The sequence below is a fragment of the Podarcis tiliguerta genome, assembly GCF_965153285.1.
Source record: "Podarcis tiliguerta genome assembly, chromosome: 1".
NCBI classification, from domain to species: domain Eukaryota; kingdom Metazoa; phylum Chordata; class Lepidosauria; order Squamata; family Lacertidae; genus Podarcis; species Podarcis tiliguerta.
The window spans coordinates 72754419-72768339 of NC_139534.1; the positions used below are offsets into that span (position 1 = coordinate 72754419).

Consider the following 13921-nt stretch of genomic DNA (forward strand, 5'->3'; position numbering starts at 1 on the left):
CTATTTCAGGATAGTTCAATTTCATGTAAATTTATCATTGCAGTAGATTCAGAATTCAATTTATTGTCCAACAATGAAGATGTATGAAAGTTACAGTAAAATGATTTACAAAAAATACAATAGAGATACAGTGTAGTTAGCACCTGAGTTGTGTGTCTTCTTTTTAAAAATCAGCTATATTTTTATCAGAGAATCTTTAATGTTTTCCACAGTTACAAAAGTGAATACAAGCAGTTTAACTCATGTTGCATACTTCTAACAGATACAAACTTTTGTACAGTGCTAGATAGGTCAAAATCCACTCTTGTGTAAAGGCTGGGCTAGGAATGTATCTGTGATATATTTATCTTGCTGTAGTAAACATTTTAAAAATACACATATCTCAGTCATGATTGTTTTGATGTTTTCAGATATGAGGTGCTAAACAATGCAAAACATTGATGACTGTTTTTTCAGTGATGCCCCTAAAATTCAAGCAAAATTTTCAACATTATCACACATTTTGAAATCACATAAATTCAGATGCCTGGGCATTCAAGCAATGAGCATTTTAAGTAGGTTATATGTAGTCCACCTATGGCAATGTATGTAAGATGATAAGTAATTACAAGCTTAATTTGTCTACAGTGGACAAATTAACAGGTATTAAAATGATGGCATTGGCACATCTTAGGTTTGTGTTCCAGACATAACCAGTGGAAATTCAGGCAGTACAGTAAATTTTTCGGCAGAAAAAATAAATGCATTTGTCTTTTGATCTAAGCATCTATGTTTAAGAAGGGCTTTGCTATACCAACCCTTGTAACTTGGGGGCTGGTGGTTCCAAACCTTTGTTTACATTATAATGCATGCCAGCTGAGAGACAATTCTTATCATAATGGATAATTATAGCAAAAAAACAAGTGACTTTGGAGACTACAGTATGATATTCCTTTAAGGTTTTTCTGAAATTGCCCTTATTACCATCCAACTTACTTCACCCTCTCCACAGTGTGGAGTGTTTTTGTATCTCTTTTAAAATAAAGATCAAAACATTAAAAATAAAGAACTAAACACTCCCTTTCTTATGGCAGCTGAAGCCATCATAAGAAGCAAAACTTTTTATTTAAGCAAACTTGACTATTGATATAGTAAACTGTGGCAGTTGGCTTAATTGGAGAAAGATCACACAAATTAAAGGTAGCCAGAGAAAAAAACACTAAGACAATTCGTTTTGCTGTCTGCTTTAGTGTTATTATTTTACGTGAACAAACCGGAACACAGCCACCCTGTCCCTCTAGTCTATCATAATATATGGTTTTGATAATCCATACACTGATAAGACCTTTTTGTATCTTCACATTTATTTAGATTTATGCAATTCGGCAGTGTAATGTAAGAGATATTGCTTGTTTTGGTATTTTCTGTTTGTTTTACATTATAAAATTCAAAATCTAAATAAAAACCAAATGACTGACAATACAATCCTAAATACTTGCTGGAGTGCTATTTTTGTTTCCAGAAAGTATCTAAGGCTACAGTGCTTTGTACTGTACACTGATATGCCCCAGCCACAGCCCCAAAATGGGATGTAAATGCTTAATTGGGCCATAATTTTAAGACAAAGAAATAATGAGCCCTCGTTGGTAAATTCTAGTGGGAACTTGTTGCTGGAATATATTGAAGAGTCATATTAACCATTCTACAGTGCAGTCATATCCATGTCTTCTCAGAAGTAAATCCTACTGTATTCATCAAGGCTTACTCTTTAGCAAGTGTGTTTAAGATTGCAGCCTTAGCAACTGCTATATATTATTAAAGAACCATGATATAAACAGAAACCAAATAATTGTTGGAAGAAAATAATGTTTAACTTATACGGAACATTTCTTTCCCCCTCCCTCCTTTTGCTTAATGAAGTGTTTTTTTTAAAGGGTACCAATCACAAACAGTTACATTAGAATAATGTTACGGTTGAGACATAAATTTGTAGAAGCAAGTATTTTCATTAACTGCTGTGGAAATTTTTAATTGGCCCCCACATATATAGCCCCCTTTAAAGTCACCTATTCTAGTTGGTGATGCTAAGTTTTCTAAGGAATCTGCCATTAGACAGGCATGTACAGTGGTACTTCAGTTTTCGAACGTCTCGGAAGCCTAACATTTCTGTTTTCAAACACCGAAAACCCGGAAGTAAATGCTTCCATTTTTGAACTCGCCTTGGAAGTCAAACGGCTTCTGCTGCGTGTACATGCTATTTTTTTCAGTTTTCTGTAGACTGCTCTTTGCACCTCGGTTTTCAAACTGTCAAGCGGTCTTCCGAAACGGATTACGTACCACTGTATACTGTTTTAAGCCACTAATTGGGGAATGGCGAAGGGTGGCATCCCTGTGGTAACAGAAGGATCCGTCAGGGAGGTAGATAATTTCCAGCTATTCCTTTGCATCCTGCAGCTCTTCATATCCCACCCCCTCAATTGATCTGGAGTGTGTCTGAGCAGGTTATGAGGGGGAAGAGGGTGCAAGCAAGAGGGAATCGGAAAAAGTGTCCCCCACCCCTTTCCACCAAAGGATGCCTTTTGCCAACAGAGGATCACGAGTGGATTTCAACTCTCGTTGGTTTGGGAATACACTTATTTAATGTATCCCAGTATTGTGGACTCTAATGGAGATCCATATGTGCTCTTGCCCAGTCAGAGATTTAGACTAGGTGGGGCTCCCGTTACTCTCCCTGCTTGATGGGTTTATGGCTCAACCCTGGCATTATTGTAACGTAGTTTTTTGTGTTTAATGTTTCTTAGACTTGGTTTTCCATTGCCAGCATGGAAGGAACCCTAATGCATGAGTTTCAGAGGAGAAGGTAGCAGTCTGAACCTGCTGTGTGGCTCGATCAGCAAGCGTGAGTATTAACGCTAGAGCTGTCAGGCCTTGTGAAAATTAATGAAGCCTGACGGTTACAGAGTGAAAGGTCAGAGGCAGAGCTTGCTCTTACGTAACATTTGTGTTTTGTTGTGTCTAACAACATTTTCAACAAAGGAGAGCTTTTATGTGTGAGCCTTAGATTTATCGCAGGACTCGGTAGGTCTCGGCCTTTGCTTTTCCCTGTGCTGTAGCCTGGTGTTTTCCTTGCATAAAACCAAAACAGTTTGGCTGTTCGCTCTTCTGTCTGCCTTGATGGATTTTCCATATGCTTCTTGAATGTCCTTTCAGCCTCTGCCTAATTCAAATATCACTTTTGAAGGATTTTTATTTTGTGAAAGGTAAAATTTGTGATTAAAATGTAGTGCTTATGAGATTCCCCTCCCCCCCCCACAAATATTTGCTCATTAGTTTTGAGGAATGCTTGTCGTCTGGCACCACTCTCTGTGTGTACAAAGTTAGCATCTCATCCCTGTTGTGCTGCTTCTGTCGGATTATGAAAGAAAGGTGATAATTATATTTGGACAGTTTGGCTAATATAGTTGTTGATTTGGCAAAGTAGTTTGAGAGGTGGATCTTGTTACATGTTAGAATCGTTGACTTCGTTCATTGTAAAATATATTAAGAGCTACAGATCTTGAGAAGAAAGCAGCAGGAAGAAGTCATAGTACTTTGGTTAAAGAGATTAAATGTTCCATTCCTAGGAGTTGCTCTAATGCACATATGGAGCTGTTGTTGAGAGTTATATCAATGTGCACAAAGGGAGGGTTGACTCTTTCATGGAAATGAATCTGTGGCAATTGGTTCTTGGAAACCTGTGAGCTCATCTTTTTTCTAGAGGCTTTTCTGCTGCTTCTTTTTTTTTTAGTTACCTGTACTAACATAATCACTTCCGTTGCTTTTTTATTCCACCTGCAAATAATGATTAAATTTGTTTGGTTATTGGAAATCTTAGCCCTAGTTTACAGACAATGATGGTGGCTGAATTTCCTGCATTTTAATACCTTTCACTATCTGCTTTTCCAAGGAGGAAGTGGTTCCTTCTATGAAAACGCAAAAGCATGAGCCAAGGATGTTCACCAGTAGGAAATTTGACAATATTGTCATATGTATGAATCAGCTTAGTCAGGTATCTGAGTGAGGTACTCTGTTGAGCAATAGTTTGGACATCGGCATTACAGCAGGCTGAGCAGTCTATTATGCTTCTTTAGCTAAGAACTGGGGGGCGGGGGTGAACTTGCTATTCAGAAAACCCTATCCTCAAAAATATTATGTATGTATTTTTTGTTATTTTTTAAAAAATGCTTAATATTACATTGAGTGCCCAATAACTGAAAACAAAAACATGTCCCTGACAAACATAACAAAACACCTTTTTTGGTGTCTCAGAGATATTCACAGAAATAATTGGGGTGGGGGTGGGATATACATTTTTAAGTAGGGACTCTATCCATGATTTCTGTCTGATTTGGTTTGATCCTGGACTGTTTATATATTTTTTTACCTGTTGTCAACTACTTGCTCAAAAGCTTGAGTGAACTTATGAAAAGCCTCACATTCTCAGGGAATGTAACAGCACTAGATGTGCTCTGTGACCTTTCCGGAAATAGTAAGATAATGTACAAGATTTCCATAATAAAGGATGTCTCCAATAACTAAGAGAGACCAAGGTCTTCAAAACATAACAGGCAATATACAGTGTTTTTTATAGTAAACCCATTGAAACCAGTGTTATTAAGCAATTTGAGGCTGCTGGTTTCAAGGGGTCTACTGTGAGTAGGACTTAATTGGAAATCACTCTAGGGCAAAGGTCCCTAAACAGCAGCGGTCTACGAGCTTCATTCATGTGGTCCATGGTGCAAATACACAATTTGAATACAGCATTTATCACAGGACCTTATGCTACAGCAGACAGAACAATCATCAAGTGGTCACTCAGCAATGCTCAAGTGGTCCATGCGAGTGGGAGGAATTTTGGGAAACACTGCCCTGGGAAATGATCCTCATAACATGTCCACTATGTTGCCATAGTGGTTATAAGAGCAGGTTAAGAAACATTTCTTCCAAATATATTAAGATAAATCTTATTGCCAGGGGCATGGGGGGGACATGCAAGGTGAAATAGCTCAAGGTTTAGAGATCATCTTTCCCAATGAAATAAAATAATATAAAAACCCGTGCACGTGCAGACGCGGGTTGCATTCGCTTCAGGATGCGAACGGGGCTCCGGAATGGATCCCGTTCGTATCCAGAGGTACCACTGTATAAGCACAGGTTGGAGCACTGCAGCTAGTTTCAAATCAACTCAAAACTTGATTCTGTGTTGAGATTCCCGCATTGCAGAGGGTTGGACTAGATGACCCCTGGGGTCCCTTCCAACTCTACAATTATTTGCTTCTAACAACAAGTCTTAGGAGGTGGCAGAGGGCCCCAGTACCTTCTACCTATGCTCAGGGGCACTTAGGCTTGTTTCTCTTGCCTAAGAGTTTATTGGAAACTCCTGGAAGAGGCAGGCATTTAGACAGATGCATAAGTTCAGAGGTGAAACTGCAGAGTGCAGGGCCATCATTCCAAAGGATGCAACATTGCCTTTGTGACTGGGTCTTGGAACTCATGGGTGTATCATCCTGCTTTTTAGTGGGTCTTTTCTTTATCAGATTCTATATGTCATTCATTTTTCAGTACAATTTGCTTTTAAATATATCAAAACAAAAGCTATGTATATTCACATTTTATATGATAAATGTCTTCCTTAGTATTGTACCCACAGCCAATTTACTTTTTGTTAGCTTTATCTTTAATTGATTTGTCACTAAAAATGTGCAAGAAGAACACTGTACCTTAAGAAACCAGTTTTAAATGCAGTGCACAGAGGTAGTTAAAATAGTTTTTTACCTGGTGAATGCAACCCCTTGTCAATACGAAGTCAGCCTTGTAAAAGCACATTCGTGCCAACACGGTTGCATACCAGCTTATTTTGTAAATGAATCAGAGAATGAACTTACCCTATTCTGACCTCTTTCAGTTTCAGGAGGTGTTGATATGAATGTGATCCATATATTCTGTAATTTGATTGCCTGCACTTTGTTCTTGTAACTAGCACTAGAGGCATGAAAAAGGAGTGAGGCTCAATGAACAAAGCCTTCCTTCAACCCCAGCCCTCACTCCAGTTTTTAAAAGAGCTGGCTTTGGAAAGAAACATATTGGTTGTTTGACTGTTTCTTCTTTAATAAAGAAGAAACACTTATTTTCTGTTTCCTTTACCAGAAAAAGAAATTGTGAAACTAGAGTGTCAAGTCAGCTCTTCCTTCCAGGCCCATGCAGTATTATGAAAGCACTTAAGCATTTAGAACATGCTAAGTCCCATGAATTATTATAGGCAGAATGAAGTTCATCCATCAAGAATTATGAGGAAAATACAATGGGTTGGTTCCAGAGTTCTTCTGGTGCTGGAGGGAGGGGGCAAGGAGACAAACACTGCCAATTCCTCTTCTCCCTGAGGCCACGGCTTCTCCAGAAAAGCAGGTCAAAGAGGGTTGGAGGACCCTTTAAACAGAAATAATAATATAGGTAAAATGTGTTTCATAGTTTCTAATAAAGTTCACAAGAGAGATGTGGCTGAAATATGTTTATATTTCTTTCAGTCTTGTGGAAATGGACATACAACTAGATCCCTAGTGAGTGAAAAGAATAGAACACACACCAATCCACCCACTGGCCATGTTAATTAATCATCCTGTATGCCATTCTGTATGGCCATGGCCACAGTCTCTAGTGGGAAAACATGCAACAGAGTGGAAGATATTCCCTCTTTTACCACTCCTTAATCCTATGAAGAATTTTATGCATGTCTACTCAGAAGTCAGTCCTATGAATAGTGGCTACTCCCAGAGAATTATGCATAGCATTGCAGTCTAAGTAAATTAGGCACATCAAATTATCCAGAGGATCATTTTCTTAGACTTTGAATACATGCATCTATACACACATACATATGCGTTTTCTTGGTATATTTTACATAAGTGATAATATATGATTGCACAGAATAGCCGTAATAGCTTTTGTTTCTCACAGGAATGCAAATATATCCATTGTGTCTTTAAGTGTGCATTAAAAAAAAAAATACAAAACCTGGGCACAGGTATGCTTATTAAATGCTTTTTTGTTGTTTCAGGAAATTTGCCATATGAATATAAAATAGTGATTGCTGGGAATCATGAACTGACATTTGATAAAGAATTCATGGCAGACCTTGTTAAACAGGATTACTACCGCTTTCCCTCTGTGTCCAAATTGAAACCAGAGGACTTTGACAATGTTCAGTCACTTCTGACAAACAGTATTTACTTGCAAGACTCTGAAGTAACAGTCAAAGGATTCCGAATATATGGTGCTCCTTGGTAAGTCTCAGTTTAAACTTTCTTTGCTTGTGTGTGTGATTAGTTCAGCAATATGCAAAAATTCCTACACTGACAAATTCTGTTGATTCTGCTGTAAAAGTGTTGAAAATGGTTTTCAATAGTTGTTCCTATGATCTTCTCAATATTTGCTTGTTGGCTTGCTTTCTTATTTTTTTATAAATTATTAGAACCCCAGATTTACATGATAAATGCTAGAATAATTTGTATTTGATACGGGAAAGTTACCAAAATTTTTGTGTTTTGGTTTTAGTATTTTTAGCTGACAATTTTCAAACCTTGGATCCTAAAGTTCTTGTTTTATATATCTTTAGATTGATAGTCCAAGATTTGGAGGAGAGAGTAATACACTGGTATTATGGAGAAAATGGTTGAATATTGTAAATCAGCTTAAGGCCAGCATGCTATGGTGGGATATAAAACTAAAATAAAATCAGACAAAACATGAGCAACTATAAAAACTGGGACAGTCTTGTTTTAGTGACTATAGTAAAGACTGCATTTGTTTGACACTGAGTAAATGATGTTAGAAAAGGAGCACTGTTGTTTATACCAACACTGCAAATTGTTTCTGCAAAACTACCCCAAGGCCACCTGGTTTAGTGTGATGCTTTCTGAAAGAGACTGATATTGAAGGCTATTGTATGCCTGCTTGTTCTCCCAACACTTTTGTGGGTAATTTGCTGATTAGATACTGCGTGTTTTTGAGCTCTTTGTTCCACCATCTATGTCTCTGCTGATTATAACTGAGGTCTTCCTCATTTAACTGAATGTGAACTGAAATCAAATGCTTTCTTCCTTGGGCAGAGCAGACAGTAGGAAGTTGGGGTGCCATAAGAGGCAGTGCAGATCTCTGCAGAGGACAGAGTGGGGCTGTCTGTGGCTAATGGCACCATTGTATACTGAGGAAACCCAGACTAGCATTTGTCAGCGGCTCAGATATGACTTACACCATATACTGTTTTTCTTGCTATTAGCATGTTTCCATGGCCAAGTACTGTTTCTGAGCCAATTCCCTATGTCATCTCTTCCTTGCAGAAAGTATACTCATCAACTTAGTATTCTCACGTACTTATGTGTGGAGCATTTGAATAAAACAAGTTGCCTTTGCTCGTTTTCTACAGTTCTTATATTTCTTCCTCCCATCACTCATATGGATTGTCTGAACCTTTCATTGTAACTGGCTATGAGGAGGCTATCATCTAGTGATGGACCAGAAAAAAAGTCATCCACTGGCCATACAACCCACGGGTGTACTAGTTGCCAACTACTCACGTACAGTGGTATCTCGGTTTATGAACTTAATCCTTTCCGGAAGTCCATTCTTAAACCAAAACCATTCTTAAATTGAGGCACGCTTTCCCTAATGAGGTATCCTGCTGCCAGTGCCCTTCCACCGTTCAGATTCCGTTTTTAGACCGAGGTAAAGTTTGCAAACCGGGACACTACTTCCAGTTTTGTGGAGTTCGTAAACCAAATAGTTCGTAGACAGGGCTGTTCTTAAACCGAGATACCACTGTGTGTGTGTGTGTGTGTGTGTGTGTGTGTGGAGAGAGAGAGAGAGAGCACCTACTTAAATTTAGGTGGGATTTGTTTTAAAATGCAAGTATGGAGTTTCACATTCCCTTACATAATTCCTGTTTGGAGCAGTGAACAAAGTGAAAAATTTGATGGCAACCTGTTTGAATATTACGTTTCTCCTTTATAAAAGAAAATAATTTGTAAACAGAATGCTTACTGCTTTCTGAGACTTGGAACCTACTTTTTAAAAACCTGTATTCGGAAGCTTTTATATTCTGCATGCATGAAAGTAACATCTTAAAGTTATAAAATCTTAAGTGACAGAAAATTGCGAAATATGTTTCCTAACCAGAGACTGTGAGCATTGAAAATGGCCTCAGAATGACCTTCTTCTTTCAGCAGAAGCAGTTGAACTCTTAACTCTGTCTCATAATGGATTCTACCCATTCATATTTGGATTACCTAGAGCAGAACCTCTAAATGGCAGGGATTGCACTGCAGAAAGCAACCGTTTTGTGATTTTGGGGCTGTATTGACTTGCTGGAAAGTTGCTCATCACTGCATTACGGTGGGGGCTCCATTAAAGTGCTCCCCCTCCCCTGCTGAGAGAGCCCGACCCTGACCCCGCTTGCACGGGGAGCACGATCGGGGCTGCAGCCTTGCTTGTCAACCGCCTGGCTGCCTTTGTCTGAGAGGGTGTGCTGTGCCTTTCATCCCAGAAAGATTGAGCCCACCCTCCCGATGGAAGGCAGCCAGGTGGTGTAGGGGCTCTTTTATGTTGCTGCTAGCAGGGCCAGCGCTTGCCAGCAGCCCATCTTCACAAGGCGTGGATAGGGTGGCTTTGCACCCCGTGCCTTGTGGACTTCGCCCAGAAGGGTGGGCCACATCTTCTCCTGGGGTGAAAGACCCACGGACAAAAGAGGCAGCACACCTGCACAGGCTAAGGCAGTCTATCGCACGGAATCTGACAGGCTTAGTGTGCTTGGTCTATCTTCGGGGAGTGGGGGGGCGAGCAGGCAAGGCAGTTCGCCTGCTCCCCACGCCAGCGAAGGTGGAGGCAGCCTGGCCAAGGAACCCCAAGCTCCTTGATGGTTGTGTGCAAGTGGCAGGGAACTTGGGGCTCACTCAGCTGGGGGCAGGAGCCTTTCCGCCCACCAGCTGAGCAGCAGGCTGGGGCCAGCTGTATTGGTTACAGCCCGCAAGGCACTGAGGTGAAAGAGCCTTAGCTCCCATGGTGAGAGCTGTGGCAGTTTCACCCGGCTCCTTACTAGCTGAGGCCAATGCAGCTTTTTACAACATCACCATTTATCATCAGCCAAACACTACGGTTTATCATCAAATCACGATGTTTGGCTGATTTGGCGATTCACCATGATGTTGAAAACCCTGGGATTCATTGTCTGCCTTGACACACTGAAAATGTAATGTCTTTGAACTCCCCTCCAACTAACAATTCACCTTCCGTTTGGAGGCATGTAACACATCTTGATGTCAGTTTTTAGCTCTGAAACAGCTGGGTGGGAGTATACGTATTGTTCAGATGGAAACAGGATCACAAGGTGGGGAAGGAAGGAGAGCTTTATCTCTTCCCAGATGCACCCCCCACCACTGAAAATAGTCTCACCCCAGGGTTACATGGCTTAATATTTTATGTATTAATTTTATACTAAAAAGTATTTCACCAAACACCAACATATTAAACAATACAAAATCCATTAAAATAGAAACCAGGCAACTGCTTATTGCTAACTACTGATCCCCAACTTTGTTTGTCAGAACAAATTCCTGACCATGAATTATTATTATTATTTTTTTAAAAAGAAAAAATTGTACCAAACTTAAAGGCCACGATTCACCTGTTTTTATGAGCGACTTGTGTACCCAGAAGAAGTTTAATCCAGCCTGTTCTCTAGCGCATCCACTCAGCTCAGTTAAACCCCTTATACAATCAGGGTGCTAGTGTTTACCTTTAAAGACCTAAATGACTTGGAACCAAATAAAATTAAGAATGGCTCCTCCCATAACAGTGTGCTCATGTATTAGGATTTATGGATGAGGCCCTTCTCTTGAGTACCATCAGTTCATGATATCCTCCCCAGGACGTTCAACTGGTGCTGACAGGCCAGTCTTTTTGGTGCGAGGTCAAAATATTGGCTTTATCGCCTGTCTAACTTTTTAGTTTTGCAAGTTGTGACTTGCCAGTATTATTGTTAACAGCCATGTTTCTCAAGTTTCTGAAGATCTTGTGTGTGTCCAAAAACATGTGCAATGTAAGTAAAAAATTAATAGTCACACAATTAAAATACATTTAGAAATTCAAATGAAATAATTAGGGGAGCTAGGTTTGAAAGAGGCATTTTAATGTTAGCTAAGAAGGGGCATGGGGGACGCTGGCAGCGCTTTGGGTAAAACCTCAGCGCCTAGGACTTGCCGATCGCATGGTCAGCGGTTCGAATCCCCGCGGTGGGGTGAGCTCCCGTCGTTCGGTCCCAGCTCCTGCCCACCTAGCAGTTTGAAAGCACCCCTAAGTGCAAGTAGATAAATAGGTACCGCTTTATAGCGGGAAGGTAAACGGTGTTCCGTGTGCTGCTCTGGTGCCGGTTCGCCGGAGCAGCTTCGTCACGCTGGCCATGTGACCCGGAAGTGTCTGCGGACAGTGCTGGCTCCTGGCCTCTAGAGCGCAGAACGCTAGAATCGGACACGACTGGCCTGTATGGGCAGGGGTACCTTTACCTTCACCTTAAGAAGGGGCATGGGTTTAACATGTTGAGAAATACTGGTTAAGCGTCTTGCTTGATTGTGGAAATCACCAGGATGAAAGGAAGCTTAGAAGTATTTAAAATAAGTAAAATTGTATATGGATGGATGTGCATATGTATGGCATTCTGGAGGAAAGTTTCTTATTGAACACACTTACGATATTATACACATGCACAGATTTCATACTGGATTAGACAAAACCTGATGCTGAGTGTGAGAGTTTATCACAGATCTTTTTTCTAAAGTTTTATTTTTTATGTGCACCTATGTTGCACCTATTTACGGATATCTTGAATCTTACTGAGAAGGAGGTGATGCAGCTGTAGTGGCTGAAAAGATTATTGGGCCCTAAAATGAGACATGCTGACAAGTTCATTTGGAATTTGGGGGAGAGGTCCTCATTCACTGGTATAGTTAGTGGTTTTCATTTCATGAGAGGGATCAAACCACGAATAACAGCTGCAGCTCTTAGAGTTTTTAGCCTGTCAAGAGGTTTCTAAAGAGTAATTGCCATCAAATTGGGAAAACTGAATATAACCCATATATTTAGAAAATGTAAATTGCCAACTCAGTGCAGCTATAGCAAAGAAATATCAGTCTGTATTCATTACAGGTGATTTCTCACGGTACATCTGAAAGCTTTTTACAGACCTAAGAGAATTCAAGTAGTGCCTCCTAACTTACAATTTAATAGAATGTGTATGTGGAAAATAACTTACAAAACACAGGAGCATTCATGTGCGTTTGCAATTGGAGTGAGCAGCGGTGCATATTTATAGTCTCTAGTGTGTAGAAAAATTGAGCTTTGTCTGATGGGCCTGGTAGTATTTAAAGCCATTAGATGCAGAGTTTCATTTCTGAAAATTAAAATATAGCCCCTGTAAAAAAAGGAAGAATCTCTATAGAGTTGATACATGACCTGATTTTTCCCTGCCCTCTTTAAATTATTTTTAATTTTTTATTTTTAAAATTTATAAACCACCCTTCATCCAAAAATGGATTTCAGAGTGGTACACAGAAACTTTTTAAATTACAAAATATTGCAACACAAGCCAACGTAGTTTGGACTAGATGACCCTCAGGGTCCCTTTCAACTCTACGTCTATGATTCTATAAAATTAAGAGGGGGGGGGAATTAAACTAGTTGAAAGTACCATAATTTAAAATGACTGGGCAAATTAATATTTTCCCCCTGGCACCAGAAAGAATACAGTTATAGAATCAAGAGGTGGCATTTTAATGTGATTATGTCCGTACATGCACATATGTTATTAGTGTAATCTTGGCCCAGACATGAACATCGCTTTAGGATAGACTACATGTGATTTTAAGCTGCTCATCTATACTGTGAAGTGCTAAGGTGTAGTGAGAAGTGATACTAGAACCTCTGACAGTGTTTAGTTGGGCTGCCTAATGTGGCAGAAGGGCTCACTAACTGTGCTGGACACGTCTCAAAGACAGGCAGGGTGGGCAGAAGGAACTATAAGAGTATTTAATCTCCCCAAAGTGAAATGCCACTTCTTTGGCATATAAACACAACAAATCACAGTCAATTCAACACTCAATCCAAACCCAGCAGAAAATAATCAAGGAATAAAACAAATATCAGCAATAGGAAACAAGAGATTTAGCACACCAAAATTTAATGTGCATGACTCCTCTTCCAATGTCCATTTTCAATGTGTGGTCTTCCCTCAAGCATGTAATGCATGAAGGAAACTGCGGTGTCATCAAATTCTTAGTTTTAAAAACTGGACCCCCCCCCCAATGAAATTCTCCCACCTTCTTCGGGGGTACTTTATATTGCATACCCCACCCCAGTGACTGAAACGTGGTCAGACAAATGTTTCAGATCAGCGCCACCTAAAAGCAAGCTTCAATGAAGCAAAACCTCACGGGAGATTATTCAAAATCCTAGGCACCTCATCTGAAAAGGCCCTAGCTGAATGACCTGAGGGCCCCCAGAAGGAAAACAGCCTTCTTGTGTGGGGAGGGGAAATCCTTGAGATATAGTCTGGTCCCAGGACATGTTGACTTGAGCGTGGAAAGAAATTGGTAACCAGTGTAGCTGAGTCAATAGTATTCATTGTAGCTCAGTAGTGATTAGTGAAATACAATCTTACCTTTTGGCTCTGAACAAAATCCACATTTTGAACCAGCAGAAGCTTTTGCGCTTCAGGTGCAGCTTGGGGCGGATTCAAGACTCTTCACATAAAGTACATGCAATGCGCTGCTTTGGCACACCAAACATGGTACCTTGGGGCTTTGTTGGATCCCTCTGGTGTGCATTTTACTGTTCTATGGCTCTTGACAATGCAAACACT

General features: G+C 40.1%; 1 protein-coding gene and 1 long non-coding RNA gene across 4 annotated transcripts in view; one reads left to right on the forward strand and one right to left on the reverse strand.

The window, feature by feature from the left end:
* The window catches only part of MPPED2 (metallophosphoesterase domain containing 2), a 121380-nt gene that overhangs the window by 58969 nt on the left and 48490 nt on the right, over window positions 1-13921 (forward strand). For all 3 annotated transcript variants that reach the window (XM_083441789.1, XM_083441791.1, XM_083441790.1), the window contains exon 4: window positions 7073-7298. In XM_083441789.1, coding sequence (XP_083297915.1) covers window positions 7073-7298 — 226 coding nt within the window. The remainder of the gene's footprint in view (window positions 1-7072; window positions 7299-13921) is intronic.
* The window catches only part of LOC310682362, a 599763-nt gene that overhangs the window by 56313 nt on the left and 529529 nt on the right, over window positions 1-13921 (reverse strand). The window lies entirely within an intron of this gene.